The following is a 25,887-nucleotide window of genomic DNA, read 5'->3' as shown; positions in this document are numbered from 1 at the left end:
GGCCACCATTTCTAACAAGAAAAGGGTCTGAAAGTGACTGATGGGAGAGATTTCTGGCCAGAGATGATACTGAGCTGAATGTGGACATGGTATAATAGTGCTTCCTATGTTCACATGTCAGCTTCTAACCAGGACAGCAGCAAAGCAAAACTCAGAATTCAGCTAATTCATTTTATAAAATAATAGAGTCTTCTTGGCAAGATTTGTTCAGATGAGGTTTGCTATTGTCTTCCTTAGAGGCTGAGAGCATGTGATTTACCTAAGATCACCTAGTAGTTTTCATGGCCAAACTGGAAATCAAGATCTGGCCACACACAATTTGCAGGAATGTGGATATTTTTGTGGTGGTGGGGAGACTCCTTATGCGCCTCAGAAAAAAGCTTCACCGTTTTTACCAGAGTATCCATGGAAATCCACAGAAATCCACATAATAATAATAATAATAATAATAATAATAATAATAATTTATATTCCGCTTAATCTCAGGGAATCCAAGTGGATTATCACATGTGTGGTCATCCATCTGCTTCATATGAATTCACATGTGAATTTTTGGCAGAGGGAGGGTGAATCGGTGTGAATCAACGTGAATTGGTGCAGGAAAATGAAGACAATGAACCGTTGATAAGAATGTGCAAAAATCCACAGCAATGTGCATCATGCATTTACATGTAGACAAGCCTCAAGTCACCCAGCCACTCAGGTTTTGCAAACTCAGGGCCTGGCTTGCTGGACTGAGTCTATTCATCTGGAATGTGGTCTTCCTTGTTTCTTACTGCCTTGTAACTTCCCAAGCACTGTGGTTGTCTCTAGTGAGTCATGTCTTCTCATGCTAAGTCCAAAGTACCACAGTCTCATCTTGTTCTCTAGGGAGAGCTCTGGCTTGATTTGCTCTAGGACCCATTTTTTGGTCTTTTTAGCAGTCCACGGTATCCATAGAAGTCCTCTCCAGCACCGCATTTCAAATGAGCTGGTTTTCCTTCTATCAGCTTTCTTCACTATGCAGCTTTCACAACCATGAACCATAGAAATTGAAACTCCTGAAAGATGGCCATCCAATGTCTTTTTAAAGCTCTTCAAAGGAGAGTCCATCACCACCACCACAAAGCATTATATTCCATTGTTTTACAGTACTTAGAGTAAAGAAGGTAGTATCTCTTATCTTGTCATTTGAATCCATTGCTCTTTGTCCTAGTCTCTAGGGCAGCAGGAAACACGCTTGCTCCATCTTCCATATGAAGTCCCTTCAGATATCTGAAGATGGGTCTTAGTCTTCTCTTCTCCAAGGTAAGCATACCAAAATGACATAAGCAAAGGGATCTTGTAGCACCGTTGAGACTCACTGAAAGAAAGAAGCTGATAGACCATGCCATGGACCTGAGGAAGTATGTTCAAGTCTACAAAAGCTCATGCTGCCAACTTCTTTCTTTCAATGAGTCAGAAAGGTGGTACAAGATCCCTTTGCATACTGATTTACCAGGTTAAAACAGCTATGTTTTTGAATTCAAAATCCACTAAGTCAGTCTTCATAAGGCTTGGTCTCAAGACTGTTGACCATCCTGATCCCCCATCTCTGGACATCTTTCCATTTAACCATTTCCGTCTTGAATTGTGATGTCCAGAACATGTATTAGAACAATGTACAAAGATCACTTCAAAAGAGGTATTTTCACCAAAACAAGTAAGAAACTCCACCACAATAGTATTTTTACAAAATGAGGAATGGACTTCTGACATGAAAATTTCTATCTTCCCACCTGCTTTCCCAGGATTTTGTATTTTGGGGACTAGTTGGCACAGAGGTCCTACTCATGGCAGATTGGCTCCTCAATCCAGGCTTTAGAAGATGCTCCAAGGTGTGGCAGGCTAGTGTATTCCCTAAACCATATTCTCTTTCTCCTGTAGTTTTTCAAGGTTACTGTTTGGGGATTCTTCCTCCTTTTCCCCTTTTCTGACATATTATCAATTATCCTGCCAGAAGACAGATACTGGACTTTCTAGCGTCTTCTTTTTTTCTTTTAAAATAGGAAGCCCACTTTAATTAAACCATCAGTAACTGGACCTAATTATTCCCGACAATATTTAATTAATGTTTTTATAGCTACCTCATGCAATTAAGATTTCTTTAATAAGACCTTCTGTGACATTAAAATAGATGACCTTTATCTTCCTTATCGAGCCCACTTTGACAATCCAGATTTGTCATTTCCACTAAAAGGTGCGGCCGGACTCAATCGAACAGGCCGTAAAATTAATCTGCCAAATTAGACTTGTTTGTTTCTTCTCCTTTCAACTCCAAGCTTAATAAGTTAAGTCTTTTAATTAGCAGTGGTTGTACAACGGTGCCACACTATGGTTCTAATTATTACCAAAAGAGTATTTCTATAGTGTATCAAGGGACGGCACGTGAGCACACATGCACAGCAAAAGGAGGTGATAGTTGGAGATCCGTTATTAATCACGACGACGGACTCAATCTTTAAGATACAGCGAATAATGAACCATCCCATTAATAATATCTGGCCATCATCAGAAAACTGACAGTTCTAAGAAGGCTTTTGTTTCGGCTCCAAAATGAATTGCAATAAAGTTAAGGCTGATTCACACATACTCACCTGCCCCTCAGGGATTCTTTGCATTGTTACTCTGGGTGTCTCTGTTATGGATCATGTTCATTCCCAGTTCTACCATTCAGTAGAACGGGTGGTCATCCGAGGTGACGTATTTTGGGTGCTGGAAAGAAGTAACTTGTTAGTTACTTATTTTATTAACAGGCATCAGATTCTTGTTGCTTAGGCCCAACTAAAGTAGATATGGAGTCGAAAGCTTTCATGGCTTTCATCCATAGTTTTTTTGTGGGTTTTTCGGGCTATGTGGCCATGTTCTAGAAAAGTTTCTTCCTGACATTTCGCCAGCATCTGTGGCTGGCATCTTCAGATGCTGGTGAAACGTCAGGAAGAAACTTTTCTAGAACATGGTCACATAGCCCAAAAACCCCACAAAAAACTAAAGTAGATATGCCTGTGTGTTGCATGCCTTCAAGTCATTTCTGACTCGCGGTAACCATAAAGTCAACATACATACATATCTTATTCAGTCAATGACCAGCAAAAATACAAGCATGATGCGTAAGTACAGCAATAAAGTGAATATCTCATGGAGTTTTCTTGGCAATGTTTGTTCAGCGGTGTTTCCCATTGCTTTTTTCTGAAGCTGAGAGAGTGTGACTTGCCCAATGTCACTCAGGGGTTTCCATGGCCAAGCAGGGATTTGAAACCTGGTCTCCCAGGATCCTAGTACACTCCCAAACCACTACACCATACTGGGGCTACATCTGCACTGCAGAAATAATCCAGTTTGACACCACTTTGAGTGCCATGATTCAGTGCTATGGAATTCTGGGAACTGTAGTTTGCTGTGGCATCAGAGCAAAACGATAGTTCCCAGAATTGTGTAGCACTGAGCCATAGCAGTTAAAATTGTGTCAAACTAGATTATTTCTGCAGTGCGGATGCATGTCATGGGAGGGAGATGTATTTCAGTCTTTCAGAGACGGAATGGAAGTTATTGGTCGATGTGAACAACTGTGGAGAGTTTGGTGACCATTCTCCCTATCACTCCATGCAATCCCAAATGTGGAATGTGACAATACTCTTGGCCCAACATGAAGTGACATCAAATCACTTCCAGTTTTCAGAATCAGCTAATTTTTTAGTTTTCCTGAAATTTCAAGACAGTTGTAGGAAGCCGAGGAAGAAAGCAAGTGGACACAATCTACTGGGGTTTTTTTTAGCCATTTGTAGGGTTTACCTTCATGTTTCCTACCTGAAATTTTCCCTGAACTTTTTTTAAAAGGTCAAGAGTCCCTTGGAGAAACTTGGGGGCCACAGTATGGAATCCTGGGAGCCACATTTGGCTCATGGGCTTCGCTTTCCCCACTTCTGCTTTAGATGGACCAGGGCTTTGACTTGATGTATGGCTGCTTCCTAAGATCTTACAGCAAATGGAACAATCAGGTGCAGAGCTCTGACAAGTTATTTATGTGGCCTACGGCTCCCATAACCCCCCAACAAGTATGGCTGCAATAGTTCCAATAAGTCACTTTTGCAAGCTTATGTCCTCACCTTTATCATCATCCATCATCACAATCTGATCAGAAAGGGTTCACAAGGTTCAACGTAATCTGGGGACACTGGGCATACTTGTGCATGACCCATCCAGAAAGACACAGTCCATGGGCATCCATGTTCTTGGAGGTACAGATTGCATCTATGGGGTCCTTCTCTTCTTCTCGCACCCTGTATTTGCTTTTCCTCCGTTGGAAGGAAGGACCGATGCCTCCTGGAACTAATCAGCAGCAAAGGCAGCACTTATGTCAAAGACATCTGTAATCCTATCAAAGAAAAATGAGCAAAAATTGAGAAAAATGGGAGGCATACCTCCTGGCAATTATCTTCCGCGCTATCATACTTTTCTTATTAGCGCCGCAGACAAAAGGCAGGCTGCCTATTTTATTAAAATGAAGCCGAGCAAAGTATTTGATTTTCCTTTTTCCGTCCAAAAAGAAAAAGAAAAATTACATCGTGAAGCTCGATTTTGTCATATTTACTCTGGTGGTAACATTTCCACTCATGCAAAGCAATGGTGGGGAGGGGGCAGATTGTCTCCCTTCCACCAAGTAAAGAAAGAAGCAGGGATGAACTGACCAAGAATTAAATACTTTTTCCTCCAAATACAGTGGGTTCCCGGTATCCCAAATACAGTGGGTTCCCGGTATCCAATGATGTTTGGTTCCAAGACCCACCCTGGATACCCAAATTCAGGGATGCTCAAGTCCCATTGTATACTATGACACAGTTAAATAGTGTCATTTATATGAAATGGCAAAATGAAGGCTTGCTTTGGGGAATTTTAAAAATATATATATTTTAAAAACCATGGGTGGTTGAATCTGTGGATGCAGAATCCGTGGATACCAAGGGACCACCATATTGCTTTCAAGATGCTGCAGGAGATTTAGGGAGGAAAGGAAAAAGATGCTAAGCTGTCCTTCAAGGTTCAAGAAGAGAATTCAGTGCCAGCCCTGGTGTTATGCAGAATGGGCATTTGCCCCAAGCAGCAGATGTCAAAAGTTGAACTTGACAGCAAGAACTTGGTGCCTCTTTTCTGGGTCCCAAGGAGGAAATCTCAGGATGAGAGTACTTCCTTGGAAAGGGTGGCTGAAAATGGATAGGTGGGTGGAATTTGTATTTATTTATTAGACATGTTTTTGATTCATTTGTTTTAATTTATATACTGTACTGGTTTACTGGCACATGATCCTATCACCCCTATATTAAAACTGCTAGACATCAGACACCACTCATCATAGAAGTCCAGCCTTCTAGGATGCTTCTACTCAGAAATAAGTGTCACTGTTGTTTTCAAATGGTTTGCTCCCTATTATATTCTGTTATAGAACCGCAGCCTTAATCACTTCATCAACTAAAACTCACAGTACCAAATCCTTTAATTGGTTTATGTCTTTCATATCACTGTGAATTAATAGAAGACACAGGATCTACTCCAGTTTAGCCACTAGCCCCAGTCCTGTCTTAGTTCCAGCTAGAACAGACCCATTTAATGGGATTAACCTATATGTGAATTCACAACTCAACCACTGATTTTTACTCTACATTGGACTAACCAGGAGGTTCCAGACTGCCATGTGTATTTCTTTGTTCCCCTGCTTTTCTCTTTGATGCATTTCTGATAACAAGTAATGAAACGGGTCCCTCTTGCTGCTGTTGTTGTTATGACCATACTTGTGCATGACCCATCTCCAACACTGACCCTAAGGGTTTTCCTGGCAAGATTTTTTTCCCAATGGGGTTTATTGTTGCTTTCCTCTGAGACGGAGAGAGTGAACGTGCCTCAGGTCACCCAGTGGGTTTCTGTGGCTGAGTAAGGATTCATCCTCTGGGTTCCTAGACTCTGAGGCTGTATCTACCCTGCATAAATAAGGAGTTTCACATTGCTTTAAGTGCCATGGTTCCATACTATAGAATTCTGAGATGTGTATTTCGTTCTAGCATCAGATTTCTCTGATGGAGAGGGCTAAATATCTCACAAAAATATACATCCCAGAAGTCGGTTGGATGGAGCCCTGACAGTTAATGTGACGTCAAACTGCATTAATTCTTCAGTGTGGATGCAGCTGGAGTCCAAACTGCATTGCAGCCATTGGCTCCAAAAAAGTAAGTTGTTCCTCTTCTAAGGCTGAGGCTGCATCTGCACTGCCAAAATAATCCAGGCTGACTCATCTTTAACCACAGTGGCTCAATGCTATGGAATCCTGGGACTTGTAGTTTTGTGAGACATTTAGCCTTCTCTGTCAGAGTGCTCTGGTGCCAAAATAAACTACAAATCCTGGGATTCCATAGCATTAAGCCATTGCAGTGAAAGTGGTGCCAAACTGGAATATTTCCGCAGTGCGGATGCAGCCTGAGAGGGGAAGATTTGCTCGACATCACGCAGTGGGTTTCCATGCTGAGGAGGGAGTTTTAAGATGCTTCCTCAGAGTCCAAGTCCGGCACTCGAGGCACAACATCGCAATGGCTCATTGGCTCTTCCTAGGGACAGCGCCCATGTTAGCGATGAAGATAGAGTGGGAATGTGAAGGATTAGTGGGCTTAATGTACTGGCAAGAGGTTTATCAATAGTGACAATTCTCACAGTGCTTAATCAAACATGAAAGGCAAGTGTCGGGTTCGGGAACAATAAAAGCAAACAGACTGTCTTGTCAGGACATGTCAATTTATGGCAGACTATTGCACTGAGATGCAGCACAGCCATGGGGAAACTGCCTCGAGTTGGGGTTTCGAGAAAGTCCTGCCATCTTTGGGGCGGGAAAAAAAAGATAATTTTTCCAAATTCAGAGAAGTATGTGAAGTTGAAGGCTTTCATGGCTAGCATCCATAGGTTTTTTGTGGGGTTTTGGGGCTACATGGCTATGATCTAGAAGCGTTTATTCCTGACGTTCCACCAGCATCTCTGGCTGGTGTCCTTCTCTGAAGATGCCTGCCACAGATGCTGACAAAACATCAGGAATAAATTCTTCTAGAACATGGCCACGTAGCGTGAAAAACCCATAAAAAAACTATCAAAGAAGTATCTTCGTAAGACTACAGCTCCCAGAATCCCTCTGCCAGCATGGGCCCTGATCCACAACTTTGTTGCTGTTGTGTGCCTTCATTCCGACTTACGGCGACCCTAAGGCCGTATCCTGGGATTTTCTTGGCAAGATTGGTTCGGAGAGGGTTTGTCCTTGTCATCCTCTGAGGCTGAGAGTATGCGACTTGCCCAAGGTCACCCAGTGGCCGAGCCAAGATTTGAACCGTGGTCTTCAGGGTCATAGTCCAATACTCAAACTGCAACACTACACTGGGTCTCACTGTTAAACTACAGCTATCAATATCCCTCTGCCAGCATGGGCCACTATCCACAGCTTCAAAGGGACCATATTTGGCTTAGAGGAGGGAATCTAGGTAATTGCGGCATACTCACAAAAAGTCAACACGGGTTTCAGAGAAAGAAGTCATGCCAGACAAACCTGATTTCTTTCTTTGATAAAATTACCAACTTGGTAGATGAAGGGAATGGTGTGGATATAGTATATCTTGATTTCAGCAAGGCCATTGACAAGGTTTCTCATGACATTCTTGCAAACAAACTTGTAAAATGTGGGATAGACAAGGTAACTGTTACATGGATTTGTAACTGGTTGACTGGCCAAAGCCAAAGGATGCTCAACAATGGCACTTTTTCATCCTGGAGAGAAGTGACCAGTAGGATCCCACAGGGCTCTGTCCTGGGCCCAGTGTTATTCAACATCTTTATCAATGAATTGGAGGACAAAATTGGGGGAATACTTATCAAATTTGCAGATGACACCAAATTAGGAGGAATAGCTAATACTCCAGAGGACAGGATCAAAATTCAAAATGACCTGAATAGACTAGAAAGCTGGGCCAAAGCTAACAAAATGAAATTCAACACGGAGAAATGTAAGGTACTGCACTTAGGGTAGAAAAATAAAATGCACAGATATAGGATGAGAGACACCTGGCTGAATGAAACTACATGTGAAATGGCTCTGGGAATCCAAGTAGACCACAAGTTGAACATGAGTCAACAGTGCGATGTGGCAGCTAAAACGGCCAATGCAATTTTAGGCTGCATCAATAAAAATATAGCGTCTAGATCAAGGAAAGTAATAGTGCCACTGTATTCTGCTTTGGTCCGGCCCCACCTGGAATATTGTGTCCAGTTCTGGGCACCACAATTCAAAAAGGGAATTGATAAACTGGAGCCATGTGTCCAAAGGAAGGCAACTAAAATGATGAAGGGTCTGTAAACCATGTCCTATGAGGAACAACTCAGGGAGCTGGGGATGTTTAGCTTGGAGAAAAGAAGATTAAGAGGTGATATGATAGCCCTGTTTAAATATTTGAAGGGATGTCATATTGAGGAGGGAACAAGCTTGTTTTCTGCAGCTCCAGAGAACAGGACCTGGAACAATGGATGCAAGCTACAGGAAAAGAGATTCCACCTCAACATTAGGAAGAACTTCCTGACAGCGAGGGCTGTTCGACAGTGGAACATACTCCCTCGGAGTGTAGTGGAATCTCCCTCCTTGGAGGTCTTTAAGCAGAGGCTGGATGGCCATCTGTTGGGGATACTTTGATTGAGAGTTCCTGCATGGCAGAATGGGGTTGGACTGGATGGCCCTTGTGGTCTCTTCCAACTCTATGATTCTATGAGCTATCAATAGTCACAAAAGCAACTTTAAGAGATGTCCATCTTGTGCTGCCTTTTCAAACTCCCCTGAAAAACTAAATACTGAGCAGGTTAATGGATGATCATTTTATTTTGGGGGGTGCATTAGAGTGGGGTAGGAAGTGGAGAAAGGAAAATAAAATAAAATATCGGGGTCCCCATCTCTGCAGGATGGGTGGGTGGAAATGTGTGCTTAATGTGTGCATACATAAACAACTGACTAATGGCTCATTTAGCTATTCACACACCTGTTAAAACTTGTATGTGCCCATCAGGGTGGTAATGGCACATGCAAATGGTGACTGGGATCAGCATATTTTATGCAAGGCCTAAGGCAAGGGAGCCAATGGCTGGGCTTGGCCCCTGGATGCCAAATAAAGTGTTTTTTTTTGGGGGGGGGGGGGAATCAAGTGATTTAAGGAGTCAAGTGCAATTAGGAATCTAGGAACTGAGTTTCATCTATAATTTGCTACTATCACTAAGAAAGCATCTCTCCTTTTTTTTTCCTTCTCCCACCCCACTATCATCTTTTTTTGTTTTCTGTTATGCAGCTCTGTAATTGATCCAATCACTAACAGGAGGGGAAAATGCATGCTTAATTAATTAATGATTACAGTCCTTACCTTTTGTAAAAAGGGGGAAATGACACCCATATATTTTGCACTGGACATTGCTACAGTGCACCCTCTTCTGGCACCAGTGTGCACTTGCTCCCTTAACCTGGCCTGCAAGAAAGCTAAAATTAGGTTTTTAAAACATTAAAAAAAAAATCAGGAGCACTTTATTAGGCACCACTCTTATCAGAACTGTTATTAAGAAAACTCAAATGTCGCACAAGTGGGAAAGTGGTACAACACTCAAACCACTATGCCACACTGGCTCTTACAAGATCCCTTTGCACACTCATCCACCTTGTGCCCATGCCTATGTTCATTTCCTTAAGGACAACAAGGAAATGAAGGCAAGCAAGCTATCGTGATATTAATATTTACAGTGATGACTTGCAAAATCATGCCGATAACCAGGGATTTAAGACAGAAACAGCCCTTTAACCCTCATGGCCTAGGATTCTTTTGGAATGCTAGATAAAATAAGAAATAAACCCTGGAAGTGAAGAGGATTGATAGTTTTTTTGTGGGATTTTTGGGCAATGTGGCCATGTTCTAGAAGAGTTTGTTCCTAACGTTTTGCCTGCATCTGTGGCCAAACGTCAGGAATAAACTCTTTTAGAACATGGCCACATAGCCCAAAAAACCCACAAAAACTACAGATGCCAGCCATGAAAGCCTTCAACTTCACAAGAGGATTGAATTGAGGCTGTCATCCTTTGGCCACATCATGAGAAGGCTGGGTTCATTTGAAAACATAATAATGCTTGGAAAGCTGGAGCGGTGCAGAAAGATAGGAAGCTAGATGGATAGACCCAATTCAGGAGATCATAAATATGGATTTATAAAACTTGTAAGTAGAATAGTGGAGGACAGGGGTTCTTGGAGATGTCTACAAGGTCGCCATAGGTCAGGGATGGCTGGAGGGCAGTTAACAACAAGGACAAGAAAGATCAGAGAGGGAAAAACCCACATGGAAATGGATTTGCCTTGGGCTATGCAGAGTTCTTATGACTTAGCTGGGATTTACAGTATGCAGCATGCAACTAAAAGTCATATCTGGATTCTCCTAAAGTCTAGTATTCCATGCTGCCCAAATCACTGGATAAAGTACATTAAAATTTGAACACCAGCCATTTCCTAGAAGAGAGAGAATTATTCTGCCGCAGAGGTAGGAATCGTGTTGCCGAAATTGTTCAAGTCATTTCCAATTTATGGTGACCCTAAAATGAACCTATCATTGGGGGAGTGGCAAGATTTGATCAGAGGGCTTTTAACCTTTGTCTCCCTCTGAGGCTGAGAGAGTGTGACCTGCATAAGGTCATTGAGTGGGTTTCCATGGCTGAGCAAGGAATTTGAACCCTAGTCTCCCAGAGTCCTAATACAACAATCAAACATGGTGGCTCAGGAGTCATGTGACTCTCCAAGTAAATTTGGATTGCAAGTCCCAGGAATTCTGGCCAGTTTAGCCAAAGATGAAGAATGCTGGAAGTTGCAGTCAACAGTCTAACAATGAGAGCCAGTGTTGCATAGTGGACTGAACATTGGACTAGGACTCTGGAGACCAGGGTTTGAACCCTGGCTTGGCCATGTAAACCCACTGGGTGATGTTGGGCAAGTCAGCCTCCAAGGATGTTGGTGGCAAATCACCTCTGAGCAAATCTTGCCAAGGAAACCCCATGACAGGTTCACCTTAGGGTGGCCATAAGTTGCAAATGAACTGATGGCACACAACAACAACAATTAAAATCATACAAAAGTAAGCATTAAAATAAGAGCTCTGTCTTATCACTACTCTTAATGCCTTTAAGAAGGCTGTCAAGATGGATCTCTTCCAGCAGGCTTTCCCTGACTGACTGTCCCATTATATTGATATGGTTTGCCCTTGTCTGCCCCAGGATGCCTCATAATTATTTCTATATTAATTTTAATCTGTATTTTATAATTGCTGTTGTTTAGCTTTATAATGGGAGAGTAAGGGGATTATGTAATTTTATTTATGTATGTATCGTACATGTTGTCGATGTATTTTATTGTTGTAACCCGCCTCGATCATTTTGGAAGAGGCGGGCTATAAATAAATTATTATTATTATTATTATTATTATTATTATTATTATTAAAAGTTCCATAAAGTGGAAGGCAAAAGGAGGAGTGGAAAACCATGTGACCAGTAGCTTGAACCAACCTGAGTTTGCAAAACCTGAGCAGGGCAGTTGAATTGAGGACAAATAGCAACAACAAACAAACAAACAAACAAAAATCAAAGCGAGCAACATATACCAACTGGATGTTTGCCACAACTGGGACTGTGGAGTGCTCAACATGGATGTGTATATGGATGCGCACTTAATGGCGCAACAGTTTATATGGCGCTGCGCATCCCCAGCACTACCGCCACCCTCTCTTTCTACGAAATGAACAGCTGTAATTGAAAAGCCAGACAGTTCCTCTAGTTTATGGAAAGAGGTGTTGTTAAGAGCTGTAGCCATCTCATTCTCTCCCTATTGCAGGGCAGGCGTCTATTGTGTGTCTTTTAGAGCTAATTTCTTCTCTGATCAAAAGGCCCACATCACTGAAAAGGTAGTAATGACTATTCATTTACTTGAAATCTCCATTCTCTAGGCCGGCACATGCTTTATTTAGCAAACTGCTATTTCCCCTCTTCTTCTCCCTTTTGCTCAGAGAAAGAGCCAGAAAACTCATTGAAGGCGCTTCTAATATCAATTAAAATAAGACTATATTTTAATTATTTCTCCCCCTGCAGAAGCTTGCTTGGGATCTCAATTTGCAACGATATTCAGGGGCCAGGTCTACAATATGGACCACATCCCCAAGATGGGAATCAACATGCCCAGGGAGGTAAAACTGACATGAATAAAGAGGTTATTCTCAATGCATCAGCAAGTGAGATTTGTACAATTAGCATCTGATTTCACTAATAAACAAAATATTTCACCAAGAGGTGAGAGGGTCCCTTAAGGTCCTTAAAGCCTGCAGATGCTCTATGCCAAAAAGGAAGGAAGTGAAAAAATTAGAGGGGAAAAAAGCAAGGGGGTCCATTATTTTAATATTTGAATAGATAATGAAAGGGTTGAGGAAGCATTTAGGGGCGCAAATGCTGCATTTGTCTCGATTATCATAATCAGGAGGGGAAAACAGTGATTTATCAGTATTGCAACAATCAAAAGGAGGCGAATTATTTTTTGTGGGGCCACAATGGTGTGTTTGTGTCTGGTTTTCATAGCAAAAATAAATAGCACGGAAAGGCAAGCGGATTTCTCCCCGTACCCACAAACAGCTGTTTGTTGTTGCTGTGTGCCTTCAAGCCATTTCCAACTTACGGTGATCCTAGGTATATCCATCACAGGGTTTTCTTGGCAAGTTTCTTCAGAGGGGGCTTGCCATCGCTGTCCTCTGAGGCTGAGAGAGTATGACTTGTCTAGGGTCGCCCAGGGGTTTTGCAAGACTGAGATGGATTTGAACCCTGGTCTCCAGACTACGCCTCTGGAGACCAGGAGAAGTGGCAGCATGAGCTTTTGTAGACTTAAGTCTAATTGCATTGGAGGAAGTAGACTTAAGTTTACAAAAGCTCACGCTGCCAACTTCTTTCAGTGAGTCTCAAAAATGCAACAAGATCTCTTTGCATACTGATTTTGCAGACTTAACAGCACTATACCTTTGGATGATGATGATGATGATGATGATGATGATGATGATGATGATGATGATGATGATGATGCATTTGAGCAAGTAGAGTTAAGCCTAGGAAACCTCATGCTACCAACTTCTTTCTTTCAGTTAATCTCAAAGGTGCTACAAGATCTCTCTACATACTGATTCTGCAGACAAACACAGCTATGTCTTTAACTTTGGAGACCAGGGTTCATGGAAACCCACTGGGACAAGTCACACTCTCTCAACCTCAGAGGAAGGCAATGGCAAACCCTCTTTGAAGAAACTTGACAAGAAAACCCCACGATAGGTTTGTGTTATGGTTGCCGTAGCTGGAAATTACTTGAAAGCACAGACACACAAACACAGCAGTGTAGTGAGGTAGATATCCTTGTCTGTTCATCACTGCAGATTGCATCATAATCTACATGCCTTCTTAACTATTGAATTGTGTACTGTGAAAGACAGGATTGTCTGTGCCCAGATGTAGATCACATTATAATCTCTATATTTACATACTTATCTGTCTGTCTATTTATCTATACAGAGACATGGCACAAATCAACCAAGGCTTAGAGTTTCTTGTCAACTCAAACTCTAGATTACTGTAAAGATAACTCACTCTTTTTGCTGCTCCAGAGAATGCTTCTTGGGTTATTGCCTGAAACATAAATTGTTTTGATGGTGTAAATGGAAATAAGAATGGAATGACTGGAATATCCTAAAAGATAAAGCACCTTATTGGTGCTTTAGGACTCCTAGAAGGCAAGAGGGTTTGTGTTTGTTTTTTCCTCAGAGTTTTGCATTGTGTTTCTACCGTCTTGAAATTGGATTGTGAATCTGGCCAGAAAGACTGGATTCCTGTATGGTTTTTAATACCTTGCCTGATGAAGAAGCCAGTAGAGCTTCAAAAGCTTGCAACACGCATATTGTGCATTTTGGTTCGTCCGACAAAGGTATCACTGTTTGGTGGATTTGGGATGTTATTGGACTTTGCTATACTGTATGGACAATACTGCTACCCCTTGGATATGTTTGCAAACAGAAAAGGGTGATGAGTAAAGCTATTGTAAACAGCTTGGGGTCAGTTTAAAGGGATGGAGGGGATTAAAGTCTCTTTCTCTGTAATGCTGATAGAGGCATATTTTATTTTATTTTATTTGTGGTAGATTTGAGAATTCATCCCATTATTATTATTATTATTATTATTATTATTATTATTATTATTATTTTGTTTCCATAGTGTGGAAGGGAGTGGGTGCAGAATATTTTTAATGAGTCTTTTAAAAATATTTTAAAATTATATTTCTACCCTAAAGGCCCCAGATCCTGTCTAATCTTGAATGTTAAGCAGGGTCAACCCTGGTTAGGACTTGGAAGGGAGACCGCCAACGAACACTGGGCTCTGTTTTAGAGGAAGAAACTGGCAAAACCACCTCTGAGGATTCCTTGCCTAAGGAAACCCTGCAAAATTCATGGGGTCACCATCAGTTGACAGGCGACCTGAAGGCACATACATATATATAGTTTAATTATTTGTTATCTCTCTTGATAAAATGGGATTTTATCAAGTGACCCTGCTTGGGTGTTATTCGTAACAACAACACAGGCTTATGTATTCCTTGTTGGTGTTGTCACTCCACACATCCATGTCGATCTGGAGGAAAATCAGGTTGCATTCAGTCAGGTTTCTCCTAATACGCCTAGGATTGCAGCTTTAGGGATCAGACCAGCAAGACTTATGTCTTCAAAGCAGAGGAATTCTGTGTTGTAAAATCACAACTTTGAGCACTGTTTTTGCTTCTCAGGATAGGGGAAAACGTTTGCAAAATGCAACCGTTAAGATGCTATTTTCTGCCCTGTCTTTGCCAGGGGATGCAGAGCTCTGAGGTCCCTGAATGGCTTGAAAAATGAGAGTGGATTGAGTGTGAAATCTAAGTACATTTGCACACAGAAAGAGTGAGAACCTAAGTACATTTGGACACAGAAAGAGTGAGAAACTGGGAGTATTTTCCACTTTCCTGCTTTTCTCTGTGGATCTTCCTATTCTGAAAACTTCACTCCAGAGACTTCATTTGTAGCCTGGAGATAGATCTGCTCTGATAGGAGGAATCCTACAGTGACAAAGCCAAGTAGCTCCTGAGCATGTGCAGAGTGTTTTTTCCTCACTCGCCTTTAGGAGACACCTCCCTGCAAAAAAGAAAAAAAGTGACCTTTGGCTGCATCCGCACTGCAGAAGTAATCCAGTTTGACACCAATTTAACTGCCATGGCTCAAAGCTTTGGAAAGTTAGGATTTGTAGTTTCTAGGAGACATCTAGCCCTTTCTCTGTTAGAAAGCTGTGGTGCCACAACAAACTACAGTTCCCAGAATCCCATAGCATTGAGCCATGTCAATTAAAGCGGTGTCCAAGTGGATTATTTCTGCAGTGCGGATGCAGCATGTCATCGGCCTGTCTTCTTTAATCAGATTTAATTGAATTACAAAGAGCTGGTTAATTGTGTTTGAAAAGGCTAGTTGTCTCATTAAGGAGGAAAAGAAGGCCGACTGGAAGGTCAGATTGAACACTGTGGCTCTAAAATGCTGTTTTATTTATGGGGAAGATGATGATGATGATGATGATGATGATGATGATGATGATGATATTTGGCCTTCTTTTCTTAGAATCCTTGGCTTTGGGGGTGCCTTTTACTTTATTATTATTTTAATAATAATAATATTTTATTATTAAACTATTTTAATATTTATATTATTATTATTAATAATATTCAATATTATTATTAATATTTTATTATTATTAAAACAATAAAATAAACTATTATAAAATAATAAATATTATATAATAATAATAATAATAATAATAATAATAATAATAATAATAATAAACTATTACCATAAATATCTATTATGTAGTTACTTTCCATTACTTTTCATGTAATTCTCTTGGTAGCGTTACTTTTCAAAACGTTCCTTTTCCAAGACCACTATTCTCAGCATCCCTCTCAGGGGGGACCAGGAGCTGGTCTCCCCCAAAAAAGTTACTTTGCCAAACTCTCCTCTCCAACTACTTCTTGCAGTTTCTTCTCCTCCTGGGTGAAAAACCACCACACCTAGTGGCCTTACCTGGAGGAGACCCATTGGAAAGAAGGCTGGCTTTGGCTCCTCATCAGCCCCCTGGCTCTGGGAAGAAGCCTGCCTCATTGGTTTGAATGGGCTTCCTCTAGAGCCAGGAGGATCGTGGCTTGGTCCTTTGCGCAAAGTTGCAAAGGCTTTGCCTGGGAGGCGCGCAGCAAAGGCGCATCCTTTTGCGCAAGGGTTTGCAATTCCGTGGGTCTGGCAGGTGTGGGTCTGTGGGTCTCCATGGGTGGGGGGCATGGGGAAGAAGGGAAGGGGGTCCTTGAATTGACTGTCCCAGCCCCCTCAGGGCTTCCAGCCGCCCCCACAAAAAAAGTTCCCATTCTCTTTGTCTGCACTGCTGAGTGGTTGCCATGCAAACGGATTTTTTCTCCCCCCAAAAAAGACCTTTTCCAAAAAGAAAGGGGGGGAGAGCCCCCCTTTTTATTTCCGAGGGGGCAGCCGAGTGGAAACGAAATGGAAGAGAGAGAGAGAGAGAGAGCCAAAATTCACTTTTGCATTTTTATGTTACACTTGACATAATTTAAATTCTTCTAATTTAATTTTATTTAATATTTTAATTTAATTTTAATTTAATTTTTAATTTAATCTTTTTAATGATTTGGAATTCCCCCCCCCCTTGTCAACCGCCTTGGATCCCCTCCTGGGAGAAAGGAAGCATAGAAATGAAATCAAGAAAATAATCCATCAATCAAGGCTCTTTTTCGTTTTTTGCGCATCCATCCAGCAGTCTTTTTTCTTTTTTCCAGTCCAGGATTTTTTTTGGGGGGGGAGAGATTTTGGATTTACTGATGCTGGTTTACCCCCCCCCTCCCAGAAGTAGGAGTCTTTTCTTGTTTTTGAGATGCTAGGGTAGCACCCACACTGCAGAAATGATCCGCTTCGAAACCGCTTTAACTGCCCTGGCTCCTTGCTATGGGGTTTGTCATTTAGTGAGAAATTTAGCCTTGCCTTTCCAAAGAAATCTGGTGCCCCAAGAAAGTACAACTCCTATGATGCCATAGCATGGAGCCTTGGCAGTTGAAGCGGGGTCAAAGTGGATTCTTTCTGCAGTGTGGGTTCAGAAGAGAGCTTCTCCACAGGCCTAGAGTTTCCTAAGCACCCTCCTCGCGAGTAATCTCATCCCTTCAAGAGGAATTGTCTTTGCCAACTCTTATTTTCAGAGTTGCTCTTCTGCTTTTCCAAAGCTGTGTCCGCACTGCAGAAGTAACCCATTTGAACTGCCCTGGCTCAGGGAATTCTAGAAACTGTAGTTTCATGGGACATTTAGCATTTTCTGTCAGAAAGCCCTGGTGCCACTACGATTCCCAGAATTCCATAGCATGAAGCCAGGGCAGCTGAAGCAGTGTCAAAGTGGATTATTTCTGCAGTGTGTGTGGATGCAGCTGGAGAAGGAAAGGCAGAGGTCAGGTGCCTGCTTCCATCCAATTTGCATACCAGGGTTGCCAAGGTTTCTTCCCAGGCAGGGCTCCTCTGCAGAAGCAGTCAAGAGAAACTGGTGTGGAGAAAAGCAGGATTCCAGACCCTTCCTTTCTTTCTTTCTCACCCCAGTTGTGTGTCTGCGTACAAATGTGTGTGTGTGTGTGTGTGTGTGTGTGTGTGTGTGTATAAGGGAGAAAGTTCCCAAGTCCTGACCTGGGTGCAAATTTGCTTGGGAACAAACTTTTGGATCCTGGCATCTGGCAGAGCACATTTTCCTGGAACTCAGCCTGGCTGTTGTTTATTCCTTGGCACATGGGTCTATGCCAGGCCTAAACTCCCTTAAAGGGAACACATCTCCTCTGCATGAAGTTCATTGGGTTTCCTTAGGCGAGGGATGAATCCTCAGGGGTGGTTTTGCCACTTCCTTCCTCTGAACTATATATCCTTACATGGGAGACCAACCTCGGTCTCCCATCCAAGTCCTATCCAAAGCTGACTCTGCTTAGTTTCCACGATCAGACAAGATCTGGTGCCTTTGAGATATTTAGGCCCCTAAACATGCTGCTACATTTGATTATTTTCCCTCTCCTCCCCTTCTTTCTTTAAATATAGGTAAATACAGTGAATAGAGGTCTTTCAGTTGGGTGAGAAGCCTTCTCCAGATTTGTTCAGGTGGCTCTATCTAGAAATGAGCTGATCCAGTTTTGAGATCTAGGGAGATCCAGTTTTAAAACGTTTTATAGAGCCAAATTAGATTATAATATTACTTTTGGGGGAGGGAAGGAGGAGAAGGAAGTTTGGAGAGGAAAGAGTTGTGCTAATAGTAACTTCGTAGAAGGTACAGTGCCACTTTAAGTAAGATTTAGATAAAGTTAGGAATTCAATTCAAAGAAATGCAACCATTTTGCCCACACAAAATGGAATTGTTGAGTGAAGAAATCCCCCTGTTAAAGGCCACCATTTTCAATATAATTGGGATTTGAAATGTATCAAATCATTCGGTTTTGCTTTCCTACTTTAAAGTTACCTACTTGAATGGAAAGTCATGAAAGTAAATGCACTTTGGGGAATTTAAAGAGACACCATAATGGGGTACAGTTCAAAGATATAGCCATGTTAAGTCTCTAAAATCAGTCTGCAAAGGGATCTTGCAGCAGCTGGGAGTCAGAGAAAGAAGTTGGGAGCCTGAGTTTTTGGAGACTTGCATCTGAAAAAGGAGGCTCAGGCCTAGAAAGGTTCAGGCTACCAACGTCTTTCTTTCACTGAGTCTCAAAGTTGCTGCAAGATCTCTTTCCAAAACTTCAGGAGAGTGTTAAAAGAGGATCATTTGTCGACTTGAACAGTGAGGAAAACCTGTCGAGGGAAGAACTTCCCCAAAGGTGCCACTTGAAAGAAAAAATTGGAACAAAGTCTCAACTGGAAACGCATCCATGATACTGTTTTGCTTTGGTTGCTCATCCTCAACATGGAAGTTGGGGCAACCAAACCACCCTGGGGCAGTAAAGTAAAGTAAAAACCAAGGCACCCTCCTCTGGAGGAGTTGGAGAGGGGGCCAAAGCACCCCCAAAGACCCCAGGGAGTGCGTAAAAGTGCAAAGGGAGAGGGCGGCGCCTGAGTTGTGGGTGTGTCAGTGGGTGTTTATGGGGGGGACCTGGTCAGTGCAAGATGGGGAGGGAAGGAGGGAGGGGAAGGCGAGCCTAGCCTTCTGATTGGCCACCGGCTCCTCATTTATAGCCCGTCAATCAAGCCAAAAAAAAGGCCAAGGCACTAAGGCAGAGAAAAAGCCAGAGAGAGACTTGGAAGAGAGACTTGAGACAGAAGAAAGAGTGGAGCGCGCCGTCGGAAGAGCAGCAAAGTAAAGAACCCCCTCTTTTATTAATATTGTTATTAATATTAATATTCTTACTCCTTTTGGGTCTTGGCTCTGCTTGGAAAAGGCTTGGGCAAGGCTTGGGAAAGGGCCCCGCTCCGGAGCCTGCTTGTTGCTCTGCTCCGTCTCTCTCGCTTTGCTCCAAGCTGGCGCATCTTCTAAGCGCCTCGACGATGTACGGGATGCTGGACGGCGGCGAGCTCAAAGGCTCCCAGCCCAACTCGATGGGCAACGGAGGAGGCAACACTAGTAAAGGCGGAGGAGGAGGAGGTGGAGGAGGAGGAGGAGGTGGGCCTGGCCCCACGGACCAAGACCGGGTCAAGCGCCCCATGAACGCCTTCATGGTCTGGTCCCGGGGCCAACGTCGGAAGATGGCCCAGGAGAACCCCAAGATGCACAACTCTGAGATCTCCAAGCGTTTGGGCGCCGACTGGAAGCTTTTGAGTGATGCTGAGAAGAGGCCCTTCATCGACGAGGCCAAGCGCCTCCGCGCCGTCCACATGAAGGAGTATCCGGATTACAAGTACCGTCCCCGTCGGAAGACCAAGACCTTGCTGAAGAAGGACAAGTACTCCTTGCCGGGGGGGCTGCTGGCTCCGGCTGGGGGGGGGCCAGGCGGCGGAGGGGGGGTAAGCAGCCCCGTCCAGCGCTTGGACTCCTATGCCCACATGAATGGCTGGCCCAACGGCGCCTACGCCTCCCTGATGCCCGAGCAGCTGGGCTACAGCCAGCACCCGGCCATGGGCAATGCCCAGCTCCAGCCCATGCCCCGCTACGACGTGAGCGGCCTCCAGTACAGCCCCATCATGTCCTCGGCCCAGCCCTATATGGCCGCCGCCGCCTCGACGTACAGCATGGCAGCCGCCGCCGCCGCTTACGGGGCTCCGCAGCCGTCGGGGCCCGCCTTGAGCCTCGGGACCATGGTCAAATCCGAACCCAGCTCCCCTCCGCCGGCCCTGGCCTCCCACTCGCAAAGGGCCTGCCTCGGGGATTTGAGGGATATGATCAGCATGTATTTGCCCCCCGGAGGAGACCCCTCCAGCGACCCCTCCGGCCTCCAAAGCGGCGGCGGCGGCAGCAGCCGTCTGCACCAGCATTACCAGGCCGCCGGGACTGGGGTCAATGGGACTGTGCCCCTGACCCATATCTAGACCCCCCCAAGAGGAACCAGATCCCCCTCTTGGCCCTAAGGACCCCCAAAAAGCCAACCTTTTGGAAATGAAGGCTTTTCTTGGACCGCGCCTTCGAACAAAGCGCTCCGCCGCCGCTTGCGACTTTGCCCAAACTTTTCTTCCTTGCGATGTTTGTGGCTTTATTTGGGATTTTTTGGGGGGAGACTTTAGACATTGGGGCCGCTCGCCTCTGCTCCCAGGAACAACTCCCCCCCCCCGATGGAAAATAATCGATATGATGACTGCTATCTTTTGGGGGGTATAACAAAGAAGAGGAGGAGGAGGAGAATGTCCTTGTCTGGTTGAGAAGCACAAAGAGTCCTCTAACTTTGGGGGGATCCGGGGAAAAGAGGGGCTTCCTTTTAATGTTTATTTTTTTGGGGGGGAGGAGACTTGATTTTGTTGTTGTTGTTGTTCTTGTGTGGGACAAGCCCTCCCGGAAAACAATAATAATAACCCCAAATATAGAATGAGAATGGTGGACTTGAAAAGATTTTGTTTTTATCGCCTGGGTTGAAGTGGGTTCATTTCTCCTCTCCTCATTTTCCCCACATTTTTTCTTTCTTTCTTTCTTTCTTTTTTAAAAGGAAAACTTTTTAAAATCTGGAATTTTCCCTTTTCTCTTCAGAAAGTTGATATTTGTTTTTATCGCCTGGGTTGAAGTGGGTTCATTTCTTCTCCAAACTCCCAACATTTCTCCTCTCCTCTTTCCCCCCACTTCTTTCTTTCTTTCCTTTTTTAAAAGGAAAACTTCTTAAAATCTGGAGTTTCCCCCTTTTCTTCAGAAAGTTGACACTAATTTTTGTTGAAGCCGCATTATTTCTCCTCCCAGCTCCAACATTTCTCCTTCCCTCCTTTTCCCCACTTCTTTCTTTCTTTCTTAAAATGTGGAATTAACCGATTCTCTTCAGAAAGTTGACATTAGTTTTTGTTGTCTGGGTTGAAGTTAGGGTCATTTCTCCTCCAAACTCTAACAGTTTCTCCTCCTTTCCCCCCACTTCCATCCTTCTTTCTTTTCTTTCCTTGTAAAAGACAAAGTTTCCATTTCTCTTTCCAAGTTTTCCCAGATGAAAGTTGGGGAGGAAAATGGCTCAGAAAGGCAACATTTTGCTTTTTTCAATAGGACTCCTTTTTAAAATATATACATTTTATTCTTTTTCATCTTCATAAAAAAACTTATTTCCATTTTCAAAGGATTTTTTAAAGCCAGGTAAAAGCAGGATTGAGCCCAAAATTGGGGGAAATATTCGGATCCCAAACCACACTTACAATTTTGGGGGAGGAACTTTTGGACTGAAGTTAAAAGAGGTGTTTAAAAAAATAATTTAAAATTTCTAGGACTTTAGTAACGACGCAAAGTAACGCGTTACTTCTCCCCCCCCACCTTCCACCCTTTTGTTTGGAGTAAAGGGAGTTGTGAATATATCTGTAAAGAGGAGGGCTTCGTTTTATCCTGGGGCCGTTGTAAATTTCTGTACAAACAGTTATTATTTGGTGTTACTTTGTTTTGATTTCGTTTCTCCCCCGTTTTCGTTTTGTGGATCTCTTTGTTTTGCACGAAACGGGTCCTTTAGTTAACGATGCTTTTTTAAACATATACAGTATATATTATTTTCGTTGTCGTTGGTTGTGTCTTTGGAAAAGGATTATTATTTTTCCCTCCCCATCGATCCTATTTTTTCCCCTTTCCTTGTCCCTTTTTTTGCCTCCTTCCGACAAAGAACTTTAAAGAGAGAACAATAAATTTTATAACAGGCGCTTGAAATGGCTGTGTTTCTTGGCGTTTTCTTGGAAAGAAAGAAAGAGAAAGAAAGAAAGAAAGAAAGAGAATCTCTAGAGTAAGTGGCTTTGGGAAAGTGTTGGGGAAGGGGCCCCGATCCTTAGCTGGAGCCTAGGAAGGTTTAATTCGGATTTCTGTCCCTTTTAATTCAATACTAGGATAGTCTCCCAAGGACCAAATTTTGGAATTGAGGATGGAAAAAGAGAAGTGGCGGAGGGATAGTCAAGTCTACTTTTGAACCAGTTCAAGCTAAGGCACAACTTCCCAGTAACCCCCTTTTCCAAATAGGCTTCAAAGTGGACTAGTACATAGTAATAATAATAATAATAATAATAATAATAATAATAATAATAATAATAATAGGAATGATGATGATGCATCTGAGGAAGTAGACTGAAGTCTGCAAAAACTCCTGCTGCCAACTTCTTTCTTTCAGTTAAGTCTCAAAAGGCGCCACAAGATACTGGTTTTGCAGATTTAATACGGCTATATATTAACAATAATGATGATAATGATGATTAAAATGATAAATAATAACGATGATGATGGTGATGCATCTGAGGAAGTAGACTTGTTTGCAAAAACTCCTGCTGCCAACTACTTTCTTTCAGTTAAGTCTCAAAAGGCGCGACAAGGTTTTGAAGCATACTGGTTTTACAGGCTTTAATACGGCTATATTTTTGAAGAAGAAGATGATGATAATCAATGTATAGCTCATGCTGCCACTTCTTTCTTTCAGTGAGTCTCAAGATGCATCAAGATCTCTTTGCATACTGACTTTAGAGATTAACAGGGCTATACCTTTTAGTGATGATGATGATGCATCTGAGGAAGTAGATTGAAGTCTAGGAAAGCTCATGCTGCCAACTTCTTTCAGTTAGGTCTCTAAAGATGCTACAAGATCTCTTTATATACGGGTTTTTGGAGGCTAACAGGCTATACCTAATAATAATAATAATAATAATAATAATAATAATAACTAGCTGGAGTATCGCTGGGCCAGAAGGCCACCTGCCTAACAAGCCAGGGGAGGCTTACATTTGAGTAAATATGGGTAGTAAAAGAATAGTAGATCCTGTCTACTATGGATTGGAGAGGATCTCAAGGGATCTGGAGAGGGGGTATGTGTGTGGCATCTGCATAACGGGTCCTTAATCCGGTTTTCCTTAATCCGGTTCCAAACCGGGTTTTCCCACTCAAAGAGAAGGGGAAGGAGGCGGACCAGATCCATGTTGCTGGAAAGTGATGGAACAATCTGCCTCCAGATGTTAGAAATAAAGAGGATGAGGAAGAAGAGGAACCGCCAGCTGTTTTCATCATCTTCCGCACAGAGAGACATCGAAACTACTACGCATTACATAACGGTGTTTTGTGGAAGAGGAGAGCTGTCTACTCGGGAGTAAGTGTCGGTTGGGACCCTTTTTCAGGTAAGCAGGGGAAAAGATGGCACCTTGGCATGACTTTCTTTGTGCAAACTTACTCAGGATCAAGTAACTGAGTGGTTTCCAATTGACTCTTCCTCCGTTCCTTCAACGCTGGAGTATCCCTAAAGGGCAGGTAACTACATTTTGGATGCGTTCCTTCTCCATGGTTTTTTTTAAAGCAAAGGAAACAACCTTGCGAAAGCAAGAGGTCCTTCCTTTAAACCTTTCTCTTCCTTTTAAGAGCTTACCTGGAAAGGTGGTTTTTTATTAGTCTTTCTCTGTTTCTAATTCGGAGTCACTCCTTTGAAAGAAGGAAAAGACCCAGAAGCAGGGATTTAGGGGGTCAGGGAGCAGCTGGACCGAATTTGGCACCCATCCTTAGAGTAGTTTACACAGGAGTAACTCCCAGGGAAGGCAATGGGCTTCCCCTCTCTGACACTGCATCCACATTGTAGACATAATGCAGTTTGACACTGCTTCGTAGCCTCCTCTTATGGACTCTTGAGATCTGTAATTTTGCAAGTGTTCTTGGCCCAAGAAGGCGGCTGCCCCAGAAAACTACAAATCCCAGGATTTTGAGGCATGGGGCCAGGGCAGTTAAAGGAGTCCTAGATTGCATTAAGTGTTATTATCAAGCCTTCTCTGCCCAAGAGGGAGGGATGCCTCTCCAAACTACAAATCCCAGGACTCTGTAGCATGGAGCGGTGGCTGTTCAATGTGGTCATTAATTCCTACACTGTAAATGCACCTTTAAGAAAGTCAAGACCTATTTCAATAAAAATTAAAGCCTTTATTAGGCATTCTCTGCCCAGGAAGGTGAGTGCCTCCCCAAACTACAAATCCCAGGACCCTGTGGCATGTAGAATAGCATGGCTGTTCAAAGTGGCCCCAAAGTGCATTATTCTTACAATGTAGATGCAACCTGAGAATAAATCCTGTAGGGTAGGATTTTGGATTAAAACCAACAGAGGATCTGGGAATGGAGTCTAGTTTGTATTCAATTCTGAGGTTGACTCTAAAGAAAGTGGGATGGGAGCCTTAAAGAGGAGAGAGATTCTGGGCTGGGGAGGGAAATCCCTACTTTATTTGTTTGTCCTCTTTCTTCCCCTCCAATACTTTCCCTTTTTAACACTTGTTGCCTTTCTTACTTTCTCAAGCCTCTCCTTTCTCTCCCTTGCAGATCCTCCATTTCATTCCCAGTTGTCCAGTAGTAACTTGAGAGTAAGGGCTTGTTCAGGGGTGTCTTCCTCTGAAATATTTACACATCTCTGGATCCGGTTGGGAAAACCTGAATTAGAGGCAATTAAAAATGAATTGGGGACAGGACTCCTGCCAGGTTTAAATAATTGAATGGCTTTAATGGGTTGAAATCCTCCGCTTTCTGTTCAGCTCTCTGGATATTTTTCTTTCCAAACTGGAGTCTGTTGCAAGTATTATTATTGCTATTTTCCCCACACTTTCCTCATCTTCATAAATGAAGACTAAATCAGCTCTTTTTCGGTATAACTATGCTCCATTTATTGGTTTTACATTCTGCAATACCATTCAATGTGCAGAATAAATCCTTGTTGCACATTACCATTATTACCATAAATATGTTACTATAAATAATACCATGTTAGCATAAATAATAAAAGAAATCACACCACATGCTTTTCGGACCTCCCTTCGGCTCCAGGGGCTATAACCAAGAATATTTAGGATCCAGTACTTATAATGTGGAATATCATATCAATAGTTGCCCTATTTCAGCTTTTTTAAAGGTATAACTAGACCTTGCAATTTCCCCTTTTCGATTCCATTCACTTGTTGCATTTCTGTAATGCCGCCCATAGATAAAAGGTAATAGATAGATCAATTAAATTGAATATTGGAAAAAATCTGTAGTTTGCAGTCAAAATCTATGACATGGAGGAAACTAATACTATTTAATTGCTTTCATTTACTCAAGTTGCCCTTTCTCTCTCTATGGAGACACCTGTTCC

The 25,887-nt window shown here is 42.7% G+C and overlaps 1 protein-coding gene across 1 annotated transcript; it reads left to right on the top strand.

Moving 5' to 3' along the window:
- Window positions 1-19,428: 19,428 nt before the first annotated feature.
- Window positions 19,429-22,449, top strand: LOC121936056 (transcription factor Sox-3-like). The gene has a single exon (XM_042477830.1). It carries the CDS (start codon window positions 19,700-19,702, stop codon window positions 20,675-20,677), a length of 978 nt encoding a protein of 325 aa, XP_042333764.1. The 5' UTR covers window positions 19,429-19,699; the 3' UTR covers window positions 20,678-22,449.
- Window positions 22,450-25,887: the final 3,438 nt, after the last annotated feature.

The sequence above is a fragment of the Sceloporus undulatus genome, chromosome 7 (assembly GCF_019175285.1).
Source record: "Sceloporus undulatus isolate JIND9_A2432 ecotype Alabama chromosome 7, SceUnd_v1.1, whole genome shotgun sequence".
Classification (NCBI taxonomy): Eukaryota; Metazoa; Chordata; class Lepidosauria; order Squamata; family Phrynosomatidae; genus Sceloporus; species Sceloporus undulatus.
The sequence above is the reverse complement of the archived record's forward strand: the minus strand, read 5'-3'. Positions and strand labels throughout refer to the sequence as shown.

What these genes read in the sequence shown, in the direction of transcription:
- LOC121936056 (XM_042477830.1), top strand. Translation starts at nt 19,700, where the DNA reads ATGTACGGGATGCTGGACGGCGGCGAGCTCAAAGGCTCCCAGCCCAAC.